The following is a 23,682-nucleotide window of genomic DNA, read 5'->3' as shown; positions in this document are numbered from 1 at the left end:
TTATAACCACTGACAAGGTGGGAACATAGAGAGGAGCGTAAGTTGTCTCACCTCCAGCTCGGGCTTCTACGACAAACGCTTGGACGTCTCGTGCCCCTCGAGCGTGAGCGCAACCAGGTCACGACAGAAGACAGTGGCTGCGTTTACATGAATGCAATCGTAGCGCATTGAATCGAGCAGGGACCAATCACAGGCAGCTTGTCTTCTTACTTCTTCCTCTTCTACCCAACTGCTACCAATCAAAATCGTGAAATCTCGGCTCGACGCTCTACGGTCCCATCCATGTAAATGCAGCCATTGAGCGCGTTCTGAAGGTCGGGCGTTCTGCCGTTCTCGCTCCGGCAGCAGTGGTTGCATCTGAAACCTAAATTTCAAAAGCTAGTGTAGGATACCCTCGGGTCTTCATAAGTTAAAGGAACCATGAAATGATTTTCCAGCTCTGTCCAAATGAAGACGCCAACGAATCTTGAATGTTCATGGAACCCGGAGCAGGAATCAGTTTTCGTTTCACTGCCTCCAGTTTTGCACTAAAAACAAAATATGTGCACTCAGGTCTGCTTTCCTCCTTTATATCACGTGGCCCTGACGTAAAGTATGTCTTTTCTACCGGAAACGGAAGTTCTCTCAGCAGAGCGTGGGGAGCCGCGTTAGTCAAAGTGTCGCGTTGCGTCGACGTTTCGACGCAAGACGTCGCAACGACGTCACCTACTGAGGTTTCCATGATCGCCGATTGCTTTGAAGGACTCGTAGATCCTCGAGGCTTGTGCGATCAACGCCATGGCTGTGCATGCGTCGCAGTTGACTGAAGTGCAGCTTAAAATGTTTAGGTATAGTGAAAGTATGGGCCTTGTTTCGTACGCCCTGGACGCCCCCGCGACCAAACGAGAACTCGTCCCACGAAGGTGGTAGCAGTTCGGCGCCGAAACCGGTCGCGGAGGAGATGACATAGTACAGAATAGTAGGCTCCCATTTGGACTGCTAACACAAACCGCTAGAAACGAAGTAATATAATTTCCTAATGAAATTTTTCGTAGAGAAACCTCTCGTGCACTCGTTTACTCTCAGACTTTTGGAATCAGATATTGAGCTCGGTAATTTCGGTCTAGGGTATTCATCGACAGTTTCATCGTTTGCGAGCACAGTTCTAGTGACATACTACGCGTATTCAATACAAAAGCTAAATGCACCTGACGTGCTTGGAAAAAAAGGGGAAAAAGGCTGCGACATTGTGGATGTGTCGGTTGCATCGCTAGGTGGCGCAAGCCCATTACAAATCATTTCGCTACAACCTATTTGTTATTCCACACGTTCATACAATCGGCTTTGTTGCGAGCGTTCGAGGGAGAGAGTGTAAGATACAGTCCGCTTTTATTTGCCACAGTGTCGTGCCAAAAATAGGCATTTAGCCTTCTTAATCTCGCGCGCTAGTTTTATTTTTGATCACATAAACAATATGCAGTCAGCAAAATTTTGTAAAATCGTTTCATGGCCCCTTTAACAAGACACTCTAGCATTGAACTGTATGAAAGAATAATTTGATAATTGATGAACTGGGGGATCGGTGGCTGAGAGATTCCATTTTCGTGAAATCATGAGCTCCGAAGGAGCGGCGATAACGGCCCTCGCCGGCCGCGGTGATACTGTTTTTCCCGGCTCAAGTGAGTACAGGTTTCTGTTGCCCCAGCTTCCATCAGGTGATTCAATGAAGAAAGCGGTCGTCCTTCACTGCGACATGGCCGGGAGGCCATACAGGATTGAGGATTTCCGGCAACCGCTCGACGAACTGGGGGTCCTCAGGGAGGTAGCCGGAATTGGGGCGTACCAGATGTCCCATGTCTGGCTGCTTGACCTGAAGACCGACGCGGCCAAGCTCAAGCTGGTGAACGCAGGGCGGCTCGCTGTCAAAGGACGCACCTGCATCGTCGTGGACCCCTTTAGGCAAGAGGTGCGCATCAAGTTGCACTGGGCGGCGTTCGACGTGTCGAACGACACCATTCGCAAGGCTTTCTCGGATTACGGCGAGGTGAAGGACGTTGCGCCCGATCGCTGGAAGGTGCCGGGCTTCGAGGGAGCCGAGTCTACCACCCGGATAGTGCGGCTGGTACTCCGGGAGGGTGTCAACCTTGACCGCCTCCCCCATCAGCTGCGCTTCGGAGGCGGCTTGGTATTGGTCGTCGTGCCTGGTAGGGCCCCAGTATGCCTCCGGTGCAGTAGGACGGGGCATATCCGTCGAGACTGCCGGCTCCCAGGTGCTCCGAGTGCCGCGCCCATGGCCACAAGCGTGACGACTGTGTCCGCTCCTACGCCCGAGCCGTGGGACGAGGAGTCAACGAAGACCACGTCGACGACATGAGGGACGAGGAAGAAGCGGAGAGAGCGGCCGCGCCCGTGAAAACCCAGGCCGAGCAAGCCAAGAGCGATGACGCTTCCGGCACCTCCCCCGAAGTGAGCAGCCCCGTGCTGCCGGACAAGCCGTCGACTGCGGCTCCTGCAGATCCACCTGCAGTCGAGCGCTTGACGGTAACTCCAACAGGGATCGCCGGCGGCGCAGCTGGTGCTTCGCCATTGTCAGACGAGGTCTCCATCACACCAGAGATGGACGCCGAGCTGGGCTCTGCGAAGCGTAGGTTCGACGTCACGGACACGACTGGTCAGGAACTTCGGCTGCGTCAGCTCGAGCGCAGGTGGAGAATGGTGTCGGGCGGGAGCGGAGTGGATGGACCAGCGGTCAGGCGCAGTCTGCGGAGGATCACAAGACAAACTGTCGCAGTGAACGGCAGTGCAGGCGGGTTGGTCCTCACTAACCCATGGTCTCCTTACAAAGTCCTGTCCGAAAAGCGACCCTTAATGTCCGAGGCCTCCCAGATCGCAGGAGGCAGAGGCAACTCTACCGTCTAGCAGTCGAACAGGACCTCGACATCATCGCTGTGCAGGAGACCAAGGTCGAGAGTGAGGACCAGACCAATTTTATGGTTAGACCTTTTACGGCGCATTACGAAGTGTGTGTTAGTCACGCGGTTGGGTCGTCGGCGGGCTGTAAGTTGTTAATGCGCCAGAGTTTGGGTGCAGCAGTCGAGGCGGTGGCGACGTGTGCTTCAGGACACTTTGTTCTATGTGATTTTTCTCTTTCATCGTATGATTGGAGGGTCATTTGTGTGTACCCCTCCAATAGGGTTGATGAGCGGCGGGTGTTTTTTTTATTTCATGCATCAGTATTGCAAAAGTGATCGCCTTATTATTTTTCTTGGCGATTTTAATTGCATCTGCTCTGCTGGGGACAAGCCCAGCTCAACGCCCTATCGCGATTTAAGCACCGAGAGCCTTCTTAGGTTAATCAACGAGTCCGACTTAGATGACGTTGGGGAATGTTTGAGGAATGGCCGCGAAATCTAGTACACCCATTTCCAAGGGTCGAGTCACGCCCGTCTAGATCGAGCGTACACTCTTAAAATAGTTCCACATAGGTTCCGCATAAAAAAACGTTCCACATATTCTTTCTGGAACGAGTCAAAATTTTATCTGGGTCGAGAAAAATATGCGGAACGCCAGTTTTTTTTGCCTTATTTCTGTTTTTTTTTACGTGGAACACGCTGGTCTTATGCGGATCAGCCAGTTGTTCCGCTTACCATGTTCGTTTTTCGCGCCAACCTGTTCCACTGAAAACCATTGCAGTCTATATTTTGTCTTGTTCATGTTCCGCTTAGAATTCTTGTGCATTGCAGTGAAATGTGTCGAAAGGAAGTGTATCAGTATTATTACGTTGATGCTGACTCAAGATATTGTACCGAGATATCTGACTATTTAGTGGATGCAGGTTATTAATACTAAGCTCTGGATGTTTTGTGACAAAAGGTTAAGTGCACTTACAATCGTGTCAAATTACCGGAACAGGTTGAACAAATTTCTAATCGAATGAGAGGCGCGCCGGTCCCCGCCGTCCTTTGATAAGTTTGCAAAACATATTTGTTTATTTTTTCCTCTTAGAAGCACATACGGTGATGGTCGTTGCTTGATTGTTGAGATCTTTTTTAATTAAACTTTCGCTTCAAAGTGTTATAGCAAGTCCAAACTGATTATAAAATAAATACACGCCCTGCTGTGCTCAGTTCTTGTTACATATCTCTTGTCATCTGAGTCCGTTCTGCTTCCTTCACGTTTCTTTGCTCCTGACCATTGCATATATATACATATATATATATATATATATATATGTATATATATATATATATATATATACACATATATATATATATATATATATATATGTGTGCGTGTGTGTGTGTGTGTGTGTGTCTGTGTGTGTGTGTGCGTGTGTGTGTGCGCGTGTGTGGTCGGTAAGGCCGTCGACGGGTGGAGCTTTATGAAATAGTTCTGACAATTGCTATAGTGATTGGGGGTGCCGCGAACCGACCGAGGTTCGAGCTCGACCAGGTTCGACTTTTGCGAACTTTTAGTGGAAAATTCGACGAACCTTGTATTGAGGTTTGACTCATGTGCGCATGCGCCACAGTCTGGGCAGTTGGCTTCGGACTGGATGGTGGTGGCTAAGGAATGAATTAAGGACAGCGCTGATTTGTTATTTCAGTTTATACAGTAAAAAAATTAAGTTATTAACTTCTTCGGTGATTAGAATTGGTTCCTTTTAATTGCAACAGGTTATAAAATTAAAAAAAGAAACATTTTGCATATTTTTTTTTCCAACCTAGAAATGCTTGTATCAAGGCCTGGCCACACTGTCCAGAAAGTCGAACCGGTCGTATCTGGTGAAAAGGTCGAAAGTTCGTCAAACCGGTCGATTCAGTCGAACCCCGGAAGTTCGACCTAAAAATCTGGTTCGACAAAAGTTCGCGACACACCTAATAGTGATAGCCTGGTGAGGCCCCCACAAAACTGCTCAAAACCAACTACTCATGTTGTAAGTGCTGTGTCGCCAGGTTATGTTATAAAAACTTTAACAATTACCCAGCTAAAAAGAATGATCTCAAACTGAAAAGCAAAAATCGTTTTTTTTTTCTATTGTCTGAATGGGATTGCGCTCCGGAACATCGAGTCTGATTGTCACTTTTACCGTTTGACTGATTTGCGCTAACGAACGCAGGCTGCTCAAAAGAAACAAGCGATTTCGTTGAAGGCACGACCAAGAGTATTCTGGTAGAAATCCGCATTTGTCCCTCAACATCATGGTACTCTAATAAGAGATATGTGTCCGATGTATTGTGAAGTCGCGAAATGTCAAACGGCGGATCACTAAGTTTCACGCAGTACGAACTCCGACGCCTGGCGCATTCAGACAGCGGAAAGACGCGCGTCGTGGGGTAAATTTTTTGCTTATTTTTGTATTGAAAAAAGTCGCGCGCCGTGGAGGACGACGCAGGGAGACGACGCCTCGGAACCCAATTTTTCCCACGACGCGCGCGCTCGAGCCAATCAGCGAGCGTCCGGACGTTACTTGTCACCCTTTTCCGGTTAGGACATTTTTCGCTGTTTTTATTTTCGACCTACAATGAAGGCGAAAAGGCGGAGGCGTCGACCTGGTTACGGTGGCCCTTCTAGCCACCGTAACCTGGTCGAGGAATTTGTGCAGTCGCCAAACGTGGCTGGAAGCCGAAACCGAAACCAATCTTTGGATGAACGCTAGCGACCCGTCATGGCGCTGCTGGCGTCTCCCGTTTCTATTATCTTCATGGGTTTTGCTGTGTTGCTTAATAAAGTTGACTTCCTTGTGCCTACGCTCTACCCGAGTGCCAGAAACCATGGTGGTTTGATTTTATTCGCCGCTATTTTCACAGTGTGTGACTTGCTCCCGAAAGGCTGCCTATCGTTCCGGATTTTGCTTAGCTCACATGTAGCGCCCCCTGCCTTCCGCGCTTCGACGACTAGCAGCCAGGCCTGTAACAGCAGCGCGCGCGCGTGAAAATCGGTCCAATCGGTCTTTCACCACGGTTTACGGTTTGCCTGAAACAAAGAAACGTCAGCGTGGGGAAGCCCGAGGAGCGGCTTCCAAATCAAGAGTGGCGTTCTTCACTTCGATGAATTACAAGGTGAGCGGTTACCAAGCTTTTCTGTATTTATAATGCGCAAGAAGCTCTGGCTCCAGACCAAGCTTTCTGTCTTTGGTCACTTCGGTACCTCGTGAATTTGGGGTGAGTATGCGGAGGCAAAGCATGAGTGGTGGCTATCTAGCGCGTGTACTGGAAGCGGAGCCGGAGCTTCTGGCGCAGAGTTAACCATTGCGAGAGTTCATGCACTCCAAGAGCCTCGCGTTTATGGCCTTCGCCGCGGAGTGTGCACGTGGTTCAAATTTGGCTGCGGAGTGTGCACGTGGTTCAAATTCGTTCAAGTTCGATCCCACACCAGGGGCGGCCGTACGTGCATTTTTGTTTGTAGTGTGCGGCGTGCTCGCCACTTAGTTCTATTTTTTTTCTTTGTATATCATGCTCTCTGCCGATTTTTTGTTTTCGATGCCCGTCTTCGTGCTCATGTGCGACGCCTCGCCAGTGTTTTGACTTGTTAAGCTTTTCTTTGTACATACTCATCTTTGTGCATATTTTAATTCTCGCGTAATGACGCCACATCGGTTTGAGCCCGTACTTAAAACAGTGAACACGAACGGTGGAGTAGTACGTGGTTTTTCGGAGCAATCTGAACGTCGGACGGTGAAGGCCTCGGTAACTGTCCGCGTGTCTACCTTTAATAGCGAGATTGCGCGTTCCCACTGTATTGATGGAGCCAGGGGTCGTACCCGGAAAATTTATTTGACAGAGATTGGGGAGTATATCTTGACAGGGCATTTGCATTTTATCTAAATATGAGATAAAATTATCAACCAATATCTTAAAAAATTTCAAATATCGGTATGTATGAGGAAGAAATCACAATAAGTGTAGAGAAATGTTTCACCTTCATTACTGCAGCACCTTTAGTTCGCCCAGCCAACCAGGTTTAAGGAGGACGACATATGGGTTTTTGCAAGTCCTTTTTGGCATCTGAGCCTTTTGTGAAAACTTGTGCTCGCACCTGGAGGCAGCTAACGAAGGCCACCAACCTTTAGTCACGTAACGGGGAGCTCTATAGTTCTTTCAGGCAATATAAGCTTCCGTGGTCTCATTGAAGTCTGGTCGCAAAATGAAATGATTAAGTCAAAACAACTTAAGGGAAATAAGTCAAGAGTTTCGGGATGTGACTAAATGACATCACTAAAGGTTGTCACTGAAGGAACTATATACGGGGGAGCCATGAGAGTGAAATCACGCTTGCTAACGAAAGCATGGCACAAACGGTTACTGTCAATCACTGCAATTAGTCGCTGTGCCTCATCATTCAACAGGTAGATGACCAAACATTCCTTACAGGTGTCGCATCTCTGCAAGTCACCATGGCATGTTCAACCGTCTCCGAGGATATCTCGGGCGTACTGAGAGGTCGCTGCAAAGATTGCGAGTGCAGCGGCTTCACGCGGACTGTGGAGCTCATCAGTCATGAAAGGGTGCCTCTTGGGTGGTGCATTTTGTGTGGGCATTCCCCTGTGTCACATGGGGTCCTCACAGGTTAGTATTCATTTGTCATCCAGCAGTGCTTTATTTCTACTTTATTTGTGCTTTGTGTTAGGAAGCAGGATGATCACGGTTGTTAGATGAAAAAGCGCCAGACAACGCAGACAAAGGCAAGAGTTGGAGAGGACGATGCGCTGCTTTCAGCTGATTTTTATTCCGGAAAATGAACATATATACACTCCCAGGCAAACCTTTCTTTCATAACCAAACTTTTTGCAAGATAAATTTCATTTCCTTGTATCCATTTCCTTCTCACGATAATTTATCTCGCGAGAAGTTTGTTTATGAGCGAAAGGTTTGCTTGCAAGTGTCTACATGTTCGTTTTTCTGAATAAAAATTCAGTTGAAAGTAGCGCATTGTCCTGTCCAATTCTTGCATTTTTCTTTGTTGTCTAGCACTTTTTAATCTAATGACGTACCAACTTGACCAACTGCAGGTTCTCTTAGGATCACGGTTGCCCTTCTAAATTTGCTTTCCAAAACACTCAAGTGTCTAAGCTCATCACATATACATCATTTCTTAACGTTTTTGGCGTTATTGCTCCTCAGCCATCTGTGGGACAGCTGTTTGATGTGTAGTTTGAGGATGCCTCACATCCCGACGCAGACGTTGGACAAACATCCTAGGAACGGAATGACAAAAAAAAACGAAAGCTAATTCGCATACATTTTGTAACAATGTATGAACAGTGTGGGAAGCACTGGACACAGTTGCTGGCTTTAAAACGTATACAATGCAGATAAACATGATGCCATGTTGTATGTGCACACTCAAGTAAACATTTTAAATTGAGGCAGAATGGAGTAGTGCAGCAATTATTCTCTATTTTTTCTATATTGCTTCCTTCAACTTTACATGCCTAAACATTAATGTTAAAAAGAGAGTTCGGTAAGCCTCAGAGCAGCAGCTGACATTAGGCCAAAAGTCTTGGCTTGAGGGTCCCAAAAAGCCAAGCCTTGGTGAAAGTGTGGGCACTACTCTGAGACAACTACCTTAAGAACTTTATAACATTCTTCGTCTTAGCTTTGATCCTCTTTATGTTTTGTTTGCTCTTGTTTAGCAATGAAGTGTTTCAAAAGGTCAAGCATCACCTGGCTGTTTATGTATTCCTTGCAGAGCACTGGACACACCAGTTGGAAAGGACCACAACAGTGCACGAATCTGCATCAGTCGCACCCTTGTTTGGTTCAGTATGTGAAATACCGACTGAGCCTGTACAAGTCGTAGCAGTTCCTCCCTTGGAGCAAATGGTAGAAGATGCCACAACATCTTGTGCAACGATGTGCCAGGAGACACCAGATATTCCAGTTCCACCTTTACCCGCTTCAGCCCACTCATCAGATCAAGCCAGGCTACAGGTACCACATGTGTGCAAGTGCTGTGACTTTGTTACGACTTATTTCAACCATTTTGTGGAGCACATGAGGGAGGTTCACCCTGGGGTTAAACGGTACAGATGTACAACCTGTAAGGCAACTTTTACAGCTCTGTACCGTTACAAAGAGCACTATAATAAGTGTCACAAACCTGTCTCGAGTGTCCTTGAGCCTCATGCTCCTACAAATGAGAACTGTGAAGCAGACGGTGGAGATTACAGCACTCAGCTATCCAGATCGTCTGTAATGACCGATAAAGCAAGACTTTCCGACTTGTGCAGAATGCTAGAAGGGAAGCACAGGAGTGCAAAAAATGTTGTTAATGCTGTTGTGGAGGGAGTGTTTGAAATGTTTAGTGCAAGAGGTCTTGATCTAGATACTTCACAACTGAGCACTGACAGGGACAGAAAACGCCTCTATGAGCAGAGTGGTATATATGTCAGACCCTGCCAGAAAATCCTTCCAAATGGATCTAAGGCATACTACATACAGCTGAGGCCACTGCTGCAAAACCTTCTTAGGCACCCTGAGATAGCAAGCTATCTTCTGCAACCTTTCTCTTACTCGGATGACGGTTTTCTAAGAGATTTTAGTGATGGCATAAGATTTAGAAGCCATACAGTATTGAAGGAAAAGGAGAATGCTCTAGGTGTACTACTGTATTGTGACGACGTGGAAGTGGCTAATCCTTTGGGAATGAAAAGGGGCAGATGTGGAAAACTAACACTTTTTTACATCATGTTTGCCAACATTCCTGTTTCAAAGCGGTCGAAACTCAATTCAATCTTTCTTCTTGCAGTGGCGCATTCAAATGATCTAAAAGCCGTAGAAGCGAAAACAGAACTACTTCAGGATTTCATTTCAACCATGAATGAGCTGTCATCTGAAGGAGTAGTGGTTCAAGTAGAGCAAGGGGAAATCAGGGTATATGGATGCTTGCTCGCATTTCTGGGTGATAGTCTTGCATGTCACAACATTGCTGGCTTTAAGGAGTCTTTCTCACCAAATGTTCGCCATGCATGTCGCCGCTGCAATGCTCTCACATGCAATTTTCCTCACATTTTCTTACATGCTGAATGTCCCCTGAGAACTGACACTGAGATCGAAAGACACGTCCAGAATTTGTTGACGACAGAAAATGTATCTGACCGCAAGGAGATCTCAGCTTCTTGTGGTATCAAGGGGCCCTCTGTTTTGGCTCGCATCACACGCTTTTCATTGACTGAGGACCTGCTCTTCGACCCTATGCATGTCCTGCTGGAAGGTGTTGTTCCAAAAGAAATTTCTTTGTTTTTGCATCACCAAATCCATGACCTTCGCAATTTCAGTAGAAGGCAGCTGAACGATTGTTTGAGCAACTTTCAGTTCAACTCATTAGTCAGTTCCAGCGATTATCCACGTTTATTTGATGCTACACTGAATTTGGTGTCATCTGCAAGTGCGACTGCAGTTTTAATGCTGCACCTGCCATTGATGTTAGACTCCATTGTGTCTGTCAAGCAGTTAGGGTCGACATTCAAATGCTTGATCATGATTTTTAATATCACTCAGCTGATACTTTCGCCAGTACTCAGTGTTGAGGCATTGGGTGACCTTGAGGCAACTATCATTGAGCACCAGAAGCTCTATTTGAGTTGCTACGGGGAAAGAGCCTTTGTGGCAAAGTTGCATATGCTGCTGCACATCGTCGAGCAAATAAAGCAGCATGGGCCTGGGCACCATCACTGGACCATGCGATGTGAGGGCAAAAATGCACTCCCCAAGTCAAAGAAACTTTTCAACTTTAAGAACGTCCCATTCTCAGTGAGTGAGCTTTTTCAAACAAGTTTGTCTTATTCCATGTGGCATGGTAACGGTGATGCTAAACATGGTTTTCTCGACGCTGGCAGTGACTGCACTAGTGGTGTACCCTACTCCTTGACTGATGCATTTGTGCAAGCAGGTTTGCCACCTTCTGCAATTGGTTCCATCGGTTCCTCGTTGGAATCTGTAGTGTCTGACAATGTGGTGGTCACATTGAATGATGTGATGATGACTCGAGCTGTTTCTGGTGGCACTGGGTTTCTAAGGATCACCACTATTGTTTCCTATTTGGACAAGACTTTCTTCCTCTGCAATGTTATGGTGTTGCGGCGCTATGACCCGGAACTGAACTGCTTTATTTTGCGGGGAACAAGTCATGAGACAGTTGTTACAAAAGATGCTTTTTTGCTTCCTTGGCCCTTGTATGTCTACCCATATGAGAGTGACCTGCACTGCTTGACCCGATTTTACACGCAGCTACCCTAAAGAGTGATACGGTGGTTTGATGCCTGTTGAAAAGCTCTGCTAGTTGTAATTGATCTTTGAGCTGAGATATTTGTGTATCGGAGTAAAATGGACCTATATACAAAGAAAGCATTGTTTTTATTTTTAGCAGCCAAATCTTGAATGAGCTGCCTCGCCCATCCTCTCTCTCGCTCTCTTTCCTACCGCTTGCGCTTCCTTCGCTGCTCCGACTTCAGACTCCACGCATAGCTCTCCTTGTGCATTTCGCCCTCCTTCGGCCCCGGAGTGAGCTAGAGTCACTCTAGAGTGACCACCTCTCAAACATTTCTTGGGGGAAACCGTGATGCAGTGTAACCCACTTATAACGATGAGAAAAGCCGAAATTTAAATCGTGATAACCGATTATCGTTGTATCTGGACTAGAAACTGATCATTTCCAGTCTAGAAATTCTAGAAACTGATTATTATAAGCGGTACAATGTTATATGCGGTATCGCTGTAAGCGGGTTGCACTGTATAACTTACCTGCATTACTTCAAGAAGGTGTTTCTGGGCACAGACTTTTATTTTTATTTTCTTTGTGGAAGCACATGTCTGTCCTCACTAGTACATAAATCATTATTTTATGGCCCAGCTGCACAGACCTACAGAAGTATAAATTGTAATATATTTTACTCTTAGGCTGGACGACAAAAAAGCAGTAAAGGACGCTGCAAGCAGTGGGACAACCTAAGCCTCCCGACATTCTCGGAGTACCTTGATTCATTTCTTTGTGGACATGGAATGTTGAGTAAGACCCGAAAGCACATGAAAGCACAACTGAGAGATGAAGTCATTGCTTTCTTGGAGTAAGTAAACATTAATTACTTACTGTAGTGAAATAAGCTGTTGATAGTCGTAGCAAATTATAATTGTCTTGCACAACAAAACATTTTCAGTGAGAACCAGTTGATTGAGAGCTCCAACTGTGCAATAAGAAGATGGGAGTACCATGGCCTTGGTGAAGCATTAGCTCGGTCGTTTCCTAGCGTGGTGTGGGAGACGACAAAGCACGGTCAAGTAAAGAAACTTGATTTTGAGTTCGGTTGGGTGAGTAGGGTCTAAACAGTCCATTTTGTTTGAATCGCAAACTACTTTAAAACATCATAGTACCACTGTATAAATCCTTTGTAATATCATTTCAAGGATTATTTTTTCTTGATGTGAAGTCAAAGGTTGAAACGCAAAAGTCAACCTGAGGGGCAGCTTCCCCTCAATACATTGATGTATTGTAGCTTAACAATATTTGAAATACAAAATATTTAAATAAAAGCATCCAAATAGTACCAGTCACCGTGCTGTTGTAAAACTGCAAGGCAATGTATGCGTTCTTGAAGTAACATGGCTATTTGGGCCAGGTGGTTCATAGCTCGAGAAAAAGTGCCAAAAGAGTACAAGGACCAAGACAAGAGGAAGAAGACACGGCTCCCTCACTCCGTTTTATGTTTGACTTTAAAGGAATGCCGGGGTCTTTTTTAGTACCTGTTACCGTGCAAACACACTCCAGGTGTCGAAAAGAAAGAAAACGTTTTCTGGAATTGTGGTCTCCTCTAACCTGAAATCGGTTCACGAGCCTAGCTTGTCTCCAGCGGGCAAAGTGAAATGGCCCCGAAAAGTGGGACTCATCATAAACGATACTGGTACAGCCTCTTAAAGGGCCACTGCACTCCCAAGGAGCATCTTGTTCTAATCTACATGGATCCAACAAGTGCCTCAAAAATTATTCCTGCCCCCCCCCCCCCCCCAAAAAAAAAGAAATTAGTACAATATTTACGCCATGCGGGGCACTTTATCCAAGTTTGACGTTTTCACCCAGTTCCGCTTCCTTTTTCCAGATTGACTTTATTTTGAGGACCGAGCCAAAGAAATATAGTCAACTTTAAGAAAGCATGCGAAAACAAACTTAAAATGTGCCTGATGGCATAAATATTGAGGTACAAAATTATTTTTGGGGTGGAATGGTTTTTGAAACACACTTGTTTGAACCATGTAGTTTAGAAACTTTTCTTGAAAGTGCACTGCTCTGGCCCGGGACTAAATAACAATGTGGAAACAAAACTGTTGTCCTGCATTCACGCAGGGTTATCTGACATTAATCTTGTCTTTGGTTTGTTCTTTGCATTGCTTTGTTTACCTAATAAAATATGTTCTGCTTCATCCTTAAACTTAGAAAATCGTTGGAAGTGCTCAAAGTTGCCAAGTAGTCATATTGGGTACGAATCAAATATGTCATTCACAAAATCGTTGATTTATGCTATATGCATTCTTGCAGAGATCATTCATGCGATCCGTGAGTTCAACAAGAAAAACCAGAAAACTGCGGTCCAAAAGACTGGTTGTGTCAACAACCGTGCTCTCTACCGACGCCTGTGATGGCATCCTTCGATGCAATGAAGCACAAGAAGAATTGAAGGTAAGGATGCCTCTATTTCAGATGTTTTCTGCAAAATAGGTTGTGCAGCATGTCGAACCTGTTTTGGCGACCTGTCCTCAATTTTTTTTTTCTAATTAATGCGAAAGCATTAAATGCCCCATTTTACAAAATTCCGTCGTAGTTGTTGTGACGGAGTGATGGTACCAAAAATGCTGACGGCGCACGTAGAGCAAAAACACGTCACAAATGTTTGGAATGACATCAGATTTCTTGGAGAAGGTCCCGTAAACAAAGCAAATTAAGTACTTTAAAAATAAATGTTGGACGCGGTGGGAATCGAACCCGGGCCCCCGGGTTGCCAAGCGAGAATGGTTCCCCAGTGCCATGACGGCGCAATGATTCTGGAGGATTAAAGGTGTGCCTAGTGCGTGTGTCATTGCACACGTCTTGTCGCCGCCATGTGACTGACTGGAGGCTTTAGAGATTTACCACTAGACATGGACAAATTAATTGCGTGATAAAAACCATATAATGCTTTTGCATTTAACACAAGTAAGCAGTCTTAAGTGTATGTACGTGTGTGTATTTCCGCGGTGCAATCTCTTTGGAACGAGAGCCTAACTTAGACACGCAAAAACAGGAGAAAAAAAGTGGTGGCACATGCTCGTTTCAAACATCAGAAACTACCATTGGCCCTAATTGACCAATGATGGGTGAAAGGGAAAAAAATTACATGACTACATGCAAAAACGCGCCATCTGGTTTCACCACGTAACAAAGACTAAAAAAGGAAGTCCAAGGGCAATTTGCTCAAGTGGGGCACTGTCTTCTTGGCCTTGCACACTTTTGTCACTGACTCACTTTTCCCCCACGCCTCCAGTCTTTACTTTGAACATGCCACGTGGTCGTGTTCATTGATAAAATTTCGATTTTTTTTTTTTTTTTTTAGAAATGGTATGCATTTTTTTTGTAGCAATTCATGTGATAAATACTAGTCATTGCAGCTATCATCCGTCTTGTGCATGTTACATTTGCCAAGAGTGTTAGCAGCATAAATTACTGTATGCTGTGCATGAATGCTGTGTTGTAGCCGGGTGCACTGTAATTAATTTCTATATGGTTTATATTTTTGCCTAGGCGATTGAGGACACAGTCACTGATCCTGCAAGTCTCGACATTACGAGAATGAAGGCCCTCTTGAAAGCTACGCTTGAAGCTCGTAAAGCAAGCCCAAGTGATGAACTACCGGTCTACTTCTTAAGCCCTGATGTGGTAAAATTGGTTCTGAACAAATTCATCCAGCTTATATTCTGTGGATTTCATATCAATTAGTAGTAAAGCTCAGCCTATGTTTATTTATGTCCCTAACATCAATAATGTACAAAGTAGATGGCCCTCTAGACATTATTTTTTCAGGCAGAAAGAATGTGTCCACCTCGAAAGCTACACTGAGATCCTTCCATCTTGCTAAGGCAAAATATTGAGCTTGCAAAAAATAGGTGGCTTACAGTATCATGTTATGATGGTACTTTAGTAGAATCAACCTTTACAAATTCGTTGAGAGTCATGCATGTCCTTTTATATTTGTAGCTGGCACTTGAGGCAGAACTTCGATTCAAATCCTCACTTGAAGACATGGAGGCCAAGCTGTGCGAAGTTCGACAAACACTGAACAGAGGAAGTTTCCTGGACATTGACTGCTACCTTCGGCCAAAAAGGGCAACATTTTCTCTCATCGCACTGGTAAGGACTTCTACTTTGCTGTCTTTGCCATAGACATTGTGTAGACAGGGTTATAACGGAAGTTCACTATGATGTCCGGGCGTCATATGGTGTGTGACCAGCTACTCCTTCAATTGGATTGATGCCATCACTTCTAGTGTGCAAACATCTCCATTCTCGAGTCGCTCCGACATCGAGGTTCCACCTAATATGCATTCTGCTTTAGTAGAAACAAAATTGTGGATTTTTAACAAGATCATAATTCCGAAGTTTTCATTTGAGTCATCTCGCAGGATCGGAATACCCAATTGAATCTTCAGCAGTTCAGAAAGTTAAAGAACGTGATTCTCAATGCATTGGATGATTATCCAACTCATTGATTATCTCAGTTTCTGAAGTAGTGATTTATGAAAAGTAACACTGCTTGAAGACATTTTGTTAAAATTATAACGTATGGGGGATCTTTAGAAATCATAATTTAGATTTAAGAAATTAATTTTCTCCCAAAACAAACCTAATGACTCATACAAATGACCTAATTGCAATGTTATATTTTGCCCTATATTGTATTGTGAATAAGGTATTGCAAATCTGACTGCGGATTTATAAATATCAATAAGAAATATATCCGCGTCTTTTTTGCGGTTTCTACGTCTCTTCAGGTTCGGGCAAGCCAGCGGGCATGGAGAGAGTAACTAAATATCAGTGCGTCATATTTTAACCTGACGATGCGGAAACCTCCTTCACCGATGGGGGCGACCCGCGGTACCGAAAGCGCACAAAATGTGACGTCCTTGGTCCTGTGCTTACTACTGGTCAGAGCCGCTAAAAGCTTCTTTTTAGTCGAAATACAAAATATCAGTGGCGCGAACCGTTTCAATTATTTATAAAAGTAGTCTTTGTTCAGTATTTTAGATCAGAAAAGAAACAATTGCAGTTTATAAAGGACAGAAACAAGTAATGACCTGTCGACATACCCGTCACCAAGCGGTGGAAAAGGCGGCGCATACTAGAAAGGAGTAGCGGGATCAGGCGCCGACACAGAAAAGTCCCGGATGTCCGCAGCGCTGCGGTCATATGGACAGGAGGATCCGACCGGCTCCGAGCGTTCCGAAGGCCTTCGGCGAGAAGCTTTGTCTTGCGGTTTGGTCGTTTCGCAGTATGGCAGTGCGAAGTGGCTCGCATTCTGAAATTATCTTTACCCCGTGTTTGCTGTCGTTTGTGGCCAATGAAGTGTCATGTCGATTAGTGTTTAATAGGCTCTGGTCGCCCGCTGTATGCAGTGGACGACCAGAGCCGCTCTGGCTGCTCGCTGCGTGCAGCCTATCCAAAACATGCTTTAATGGTGCCCTCTCGCGCCGTCGACACGGAATGCGGCAGCTGTCAGTGCTCGATGAGCTCACTACTCCTCCTCTAGTTCACGGCCTCTCACGCAACCAAGGACGTCATGAGGGAGGTTATTTTTTTACTTGTTTTTGTAATTTTAATTAGCCTATAGCTTTTAAAATAAAGTGAATTTGGAGAAAAGAAAAGTTTTATGAAGTTACTACGTTCAGTGCACTCAGGTTCGGTGCAAATTAACAACCAGTATAAAAGTCCTTGCAGGGCCCCTTTAATATGAATGAATTAGGTGCAGAAATAGTCCAGCCCTCATTTCCCTCATGTTAAAATTGTAACTGGTAAATTGTAGGACATCTATTGAAGCAGATGTCCAACATCTGCTTCAATAGATGCTTTAATAATTAAGAAAAATTGCTTGTCAGCTTCTAAATATAATTTAGGTTCGTCAGTCTTTTGATACTGCTAGCATCCTGGCTATTCATGGTCGTGTATTACCTTGCAGTTTTTTTATTTATGGTGATCTGGTTAAATGATCACATTAGACTACATTATATTTCTCTAAACAAAGGAGGAGCCCGCTGTGGACACGCCTTTTCCGGGACCCTTTATCATCAGGATGCGAGACGGAGAACACAAGATCACCTTTGGGAAGTGCTGTGTTCACCTGACTCCCAGATCCTCTCTTGAATGTGCTTTGATCCTGTGCCTCGCTGCTTACTTTATTTTGAATCTTTCTTACCCTTATGCATTTGGACAAACTTTGGGTCTCCTGCAAACAGTGATAGTCAAGGGCGAGGTGTTTGAGTCATGTCTCATGTCATTTAAACTAAAGACTCTCTTAAAGGAGTTGAAAAATGCGCCCTCGAAATGTACCAGCACAGAAACTAACACAAACTAGATGAGTGTTAAGTTATGTTGAGGTTACTATACAAGCCTTATTTAAGGTACCTCCGAGATGCAAATGCAATTTTTTTTTTTTTTTTAAGACACCTAGAAATAGGTCCTCTCCCTCTCAGATGCAATATTTTTTTTTTTTTTTTATTTTAAGACACCTAGAAATAGGTTCTCTCCCTCTCAGATCCAATATGTTTTTTATTTTAAGACACCTAGAAATAGGTTCTCTCCAGAGTCACATTTTCTTAATGAAAAATATAAATATCAAACCCATTTGAAAGTGGCAACCTGAGCAGTGTGACTTCACAAGTGCCCGAAAGATGTCGGGGTGGTCGGAAAGATGTCAGTCTTCTTTCTCAAGCAGTATTACAACACCGAGAAGCGAATGGAATGGAACTGAACTCCCCCTGCACTCAGAGGAGCAGACAGCAACAAACATAAATTAAAAAAGGCATACGTGTGGTCTCTGGGAGCTGCGCTCCTCCAAGTGCAGAAAGTCTCATTCCGCTCGCTTCTCGGCTCTCTAACACTGGTTGCGGAACAAGACTGCCCTCTTTCCAACTACGTTGACATCTTTTGGATTTCTCATACAGTACACTCCTCAGGCAGACACTTTAAAATGGGCTTGATGTTTTTAGTTTCTATGAAAAAAAGATATGCGACTCTGGAGTAAACTAATTTTTTATGGTGTCTTGGAACCCTAGTCAGTCGCCTCACTTGAGAGAAAACCTTTTGGACGTGTCAAGCACTCCTTAAGTTGACCTTGGATGCATCATATTTTTTTTTAGAAGCTTTATCTGTGAGAGGAGCCTCTAATCCAGTTTTTGGAACAAGCTGCATTTATTTTTACACTTCTCGCAATACTCTAAAAATGCAAGGTCCATTTGCATTGTTTCCCTCAGACTAATTACATTGTTCTTCGCCGCCTAATTATCAACTTTTTAGTTCTGAGCATTTTATAGCTGAGGGACAAGTTAAATAAACAATTGGAACTGCGTTATCACGTGGTTTGTGCTCCACTTACTCATTTTGTTTTGCAAAGCTTTGACCATGCCAGCACTGCATGTGTGACCAACAATGTGTATACATCAGCAGCCCTTACCTATAGACTAGCTGTCTGTTCACCGAGTTACAACATAAAGTTTGATTAAATCTGATCATTCTTGTTTTATTGTTTGTGTCTTGGATTTATTTACCATTTTAGTTTGTCTCAGACGTCACATGAGAGGCAAATCTGCTGTGAGCAAAACACATCTGCTAGAGCTGTGTGTGTACTGATGCAGCATTTCCTTTCTGTTAGTACTTGATAGAAATATTGGGCTCAGTCAGTTTGTTATACAGTTATGGCTACTGGAGTAATGGCTTCCACTGACTGATGTTCAAAAGGTCGGACTAGATTTCACAAATTTTGGACGCACTAACATGTTTTAAGGGCCCGTCATTGCTGCCACAATTTGTTGTTTCGTTTTGGATCTGCCTTAAAACACCAAACAATAAAAAATAACCAGTCCACTTAGCTGGGATGCCATTTCAGATAAAACAGTACCAATCATTTCTGAAACATTGTTTTATATAAAGCAGGTCATGGCCTGTTGTCCCAGGTATTTTTGCACTTGCCTTGTTGACCATTCTAAGGTGCCGTTATATAGAGATCACATAAAAAACAAGGAAGTTGCAAGGAAAGCAGTTCTGCTGCAACTATGTTTCTGATGATGTGGCTTTTTTTTTTTTTTTGTGAGCTCAATGTATTATGAAATGAGGTCACAGTGCATCGCAAAAGGAATGACTTGGGAAGAAGCCTTCTAGAATGGCAGTCTAATTTTCACAAAGAGCCCTAGCTTCTGCAGGGCACTGGTGAAGCTAGGTCTGGTCTCTTAGTGAAACGTTAGCACTGGTCTCTTAGTGAAACGTCAGCTGCCGCTGAGAATTCTAAAATGCTAAATTTCAAGTCGCTCTTCACGTGCGCAATGTGCTGCGAGCTCTTGATTTCTGGTGACGCTGTGCTATTAGAAAGCGAATACCACAGCACCAAAAACCTTCTGTGCAGCATAACTGCTTTCTTTACAGCTTCCTTGCTTTTTTATTTTGTCTGAAACCTTAGAATGGTCTATAAGAAGGCAGGTGCACAAATATGTGGGACAACAGAAGCCCCTTACCTGCTTTATATGAAACAGTGTTTCGGAAGCAGCTAGCTTCTTCTATCTGTACCAGTGTTCCAGATATAAACATATGAAACAGCGTTTCACATAGGTCTCCCATTTATATGTGGGACAACTTTCCATATCCCATTATGTGGAGCACTGTTCCGCAAAACACCTCGGAAGTCTACCTGAAATAGTGTTCCACATATTCTCAAGATATCTGGAACAGTGTTCCAGGGAGGTAAGTGGAAAATTTTTGCAATAATTTTCCACTTATAGCCGGAACCCAAGTGGAACGGTGTTAAGAGCGTACGTTTCTTAAGATTTGATACCATTATGTCTTGAATATCGCGTGCACCCTGTTTCCTTTAGTGATCACTGTCTAGTTTTCTTTTGTATGCGTAGTAAATCCCAAGCCAGGAAAGTCTTCAGCTGGGAATTATGGAAATTGAACGCGAAATGTTTGGAGGATGTTTTCACTGCCCAAGTGCAGGCCGCGGTTGAAACACTGGAGAGCCAGAAAAAATTAGCGTATGGTGTGAGATGGAGGGAGCTTTTTAAGCAGGAAATAAAAATGAAAGCGTTAGAGCGGGCAGGCGTACTTAAAAGCACTGAAAGAAACTACGAAATATTATTACGTAATAATTTGCGGATATCGCTAAAAGAAGAGACTAAAATGCCTGGGGCATACAAAGAGGATATTTCTTTTGTGAAAGATAAACTCGAGATTCTAGATCGGGAACGATATCGTGGGGCGATTGTTAGAGCCAGAGCCGAAAGATGGTCCACAGGCGAAGTGCCAACTAAGCGTGCGCTGAGCCTTGAGAAAAGATATGCTCGGCGTAACGAGATAACGGGGGTAGAGAGGAACGGATCAGTTACAACCGATAAGGAAGAAATCGAACTCGCATTTTTCGAATATTACAGTAGATTGTATGCGTCCTGTCCAGTAGATGTCCAGCTTTTTAAAGATGAATTTTGGGGTTTCATGCCGCGCATAGATGACGAAACGAAAGAATTACTAGAATCGACCATCAGCGTAGAGGAAGTGGTCTTTGCAATAGAAGCCCTAAACCCGGGAAAGTCCCCTGGCCCAGACGGCCTAAGTGCAGCTTTTTATAAGACTTAGGGCCGGTTGCACCAACGTCGCTTAGCGCAAAGCGGAGCTTAGCCGGGAACTTAAGCTTAGTTTCGGTTTCGTTCGGTTGCACCAAACTCGCTTATCGCTAAACCTAGCACTAAACTACGCTTAACTTAAGCGCTCAACATTGGGCGCTTTGCTTCTGGTTGTTTCTTAATCCTGGATTAAAAACATGGCGGCTGGTTTGTCGCGGTCGACGCGGTGGACGAAATTGGTTGTGCAAAGTGTTTTAGGCTACATCAGCGTGAAAGTTTCGACAAAATGACTTTCGATTGTGACAAGGATGCAAAATATTGTCGCGTGAAGTGTTGATCGACCCCTGTTTTCAAGTTGGCTCTCCACTTTCAGTGCGTGTTAGCCCTAACCGAGAAACGTACGGAGCTGTGGGGCTCACGTCTGTATTCCCGTTGGTTCTTCTGTCAACGAGCTTATTCGTATGTACTTACTAATTTTCGCATAGCTGTAACGTATTGTTATTTACCACCTTGTTTATCTACACTTGCAGCGCGTATCCTTCAATCTGATCAGCGCGTTGAATAGTGGCAGTACATGATCTCGGCGATCAGCTGATTGTCGACACCTCTGCCGTTTGCATTAGATTGCGGCGGTTTTAAGTAATAAAACAGCGAAAATTCAATTTCTTTCGTTTTCTGAGTTTTGAGACAATCTTCAGTGAATTTTCCTTATCTCGCGAGTAGAATCTTGGCTTCAGAAATCTGTATCGTTCCATAACTGTAACTTTTTTGGTGATCGCAATTTTTTTTATATACTTTGCTTTATATCTTTCATTCGTTTCCCGAGAACGAGATACTGTTGTTTCCGAGTTGTGCTCTGTGATGGTGTTTTCCCTTTACATTTGTCGTTTGTTGTCATTGTGACGATGGTTGAGACTATTTGCCGGAACACGTTTTCAATAAAATTCAGTTGAAAGTTGCGCCTTGTTGTGTCCTCCGTAACTTTTTTGGTGATCGCGATTTTTTAGGAATATTTTGCTTTATATCTTTCATTCGTGGCGACGACAAATCGTAACGACTACTATGCTAGATTCGTTCATTGCTGTATCGGGGCAGGCTGGGGCAGGTGATGCGAAGAGACGACCGTTCTTATCGGCACAATGTGATGTACTAGTGGGAGTTTTTTTTTTTTTTTTTCTGAACTCGACAGTGTGAAACTGAAGTCCGTTTGAGGCTGCAGCGGATGTTCAACGACGGTACAGTGCAGTTCTGTCACCTTGCTGATAGCCACGAGTGCCGTCGATGCAAGGTCTCGTGACCTGACCTCTCGACGACTTCTATTCGACGATTTCCGGGCATTTTCGCAGCTGCCGTGGCGAGTTCGTCACTGTTTTGAACTTCATCGGTCTCAGGCTTGACTTGGTTTTAGTAGTCATCTTACCTGCATACTTATATCCATGATGTTTTGTCTTCAGCGATGTAGCGAGTAGAGTGTCCTTCTCGCGTTCGATGAGATTTGGGGCCCCCGATGGCTCCTTCGCCTCAAAATGTGCGCACGAAAACTACTACCACTGTCAAAATATCCTGTTATCAACCGATATTAAACACACAATCACAGATGTAAAGAGCATTCGTGTTTATTTGAAGCTTTGACTTCTGTTATTGAAAGTTAAACGAAAAAATGATTGAATTTGGAGACCTTTAATTTGTTACTCACCGAAAAAATACAGCGAAAAGCAGGCGCCGACGACAACTACTACGGCAGTTGTTTTTTTTTGTTTACATCACGTGATTCATCTCCGCCAATCGTATTCGTCGCTCTGAGCGTTCCCTAGGTTGCTCTGTTTGTCCCTAGATTCCCTACGCAAATCCAGCGTTTAGCTAGGGGCGCGTCTGTAAAGCCGGCTTAACGTTGGTGCAACCGGAATTTAAACCCGTGCTTACCTAAGCTCGGTTTAGGGTGCTAAGCCGGCTTAGGAAAGTGCCGCTTTGGGTTAAGGTAAGCGGCGTTGGTGCAACCGGCCCTTAGAAACAAGAGATTGCCGCAGTCCTAGCCAAAGTAATCAATGAAGCATATGATTTAAATATGTTGCCTCCATTTTTTATGTCGTCGCACACAGTGCTAATCCCCAAGACAGATGACGCAGTTAAGTTGCGGCACGTCACAGCGTATCGGCCGATCAGTCTGACTAATGTCGACTACAAAATTTTAATAAAGATCTTAGCAAGGAGATTGCAATCTGTGATATCAGAAATAGTGGGGCCCCATCAAACTTGCGGCATTAAAGGAAGGACTATTTGCACCAACATTCATAAAGCACGCAGTGTTCTGGAGTGTTGCGACGCAATGCGTACTTGCGTTCCGATGCTCCAGGTAGATTTGGAAAAGACTTTTGACCGCGTGCCTCACGACCTGCTTTTAACCATTCTCGATCGTGTAAACGTCGGCGCTGTTATCCGCGAAGGTGTCAGCATGGCGTACAACGGTTGCTCGACAAGACTTATGGTTAACAAGTGGGTTGGAAAACGTATAAAAGTGAATCGACCCGTCCGGCAAGGGTGTCCTTTGTCACCACTTCTTTTTTGCATTTACATAGAATCCCTTTGCATTAGTATATTTAAAAACAGTACTATCAGTGGTTTTAAGCTTAATACGACCGAAGTTAAAGTGTTAGCGTATGCTGATGATATTGCAGTGTTTTATTCCAGCCACGAGAGTATTGTTCAAGTCGTTCACACGCTTAAACGTTTTTGCGAAGTCAGTGGCAGCTCTGTTAACTGGGCAAAGTACTTGGGATTTTGGCATGGAGAGTGGAGCTCTACTCCTTGTTCGTTTGCCAACATGCAGTGAGTGACCAGCCCCGCAAAATATTTGGGA

At 44.4% G+C, this 23,682-nt stretch overlaps 1 protein-coding gene across 1 annotated transcript; it reads left to right on the top strand.

The window, feature by feature from the left end:
• The first annotated feature begins 5,926 nt into the window (after positions 1–5,926).
• On the top strand, positions 5,927–17,633 carry LOC115329431. Its single transcript, XM_040220093.2, has 9 exons — positions 5,927–6,041; positions 7,353–7,547; positions 8,671–8,912; positions 11,880–12,046; positions 12,137–12,287; positions 13,510–13,650; positions 14,749–14,883; positions 15,202–15,354; positions 17,243–17,633. Exons 2-9 carry the CDS (start codon positions 7,376–7,378, stop codon positions 17,570–17,572), a joined length of 1,491 nt encoding a protein of 496 aa, XP_040076027.1. The 5' UTR covers positions 5,927–6,041; positions 7,353–7,375; the 3' UTR covers positions 17,573–17,633.
• The last annotated feature ends 6,049 nt before the right edge of the window (positions 17,634–23,682 follow it).

The sequence above is a fragment of the Ixodes scapularis genome, unplaced genomic scaffold, assembly GCF_016920785.2.
Source record: "Ixodes scapularis isolate PalLabHiFi unplaced genomic scaffold, ASM1692078v2 PGA_scaffold44__24_contigs__length_19508400, whole genome shotgun sequence".
Taxonomy (NCBI): Eukaryota; Metazoa; Arthropoda; class Arachnida; order Ixodida; family Ixodidae; genus Ixodes; species Ixodes scapularis.
Note: the sequence above shows the minus strand (reverse complement) of the source record. Positions and strands in the feature narration are given on the sequence as shown.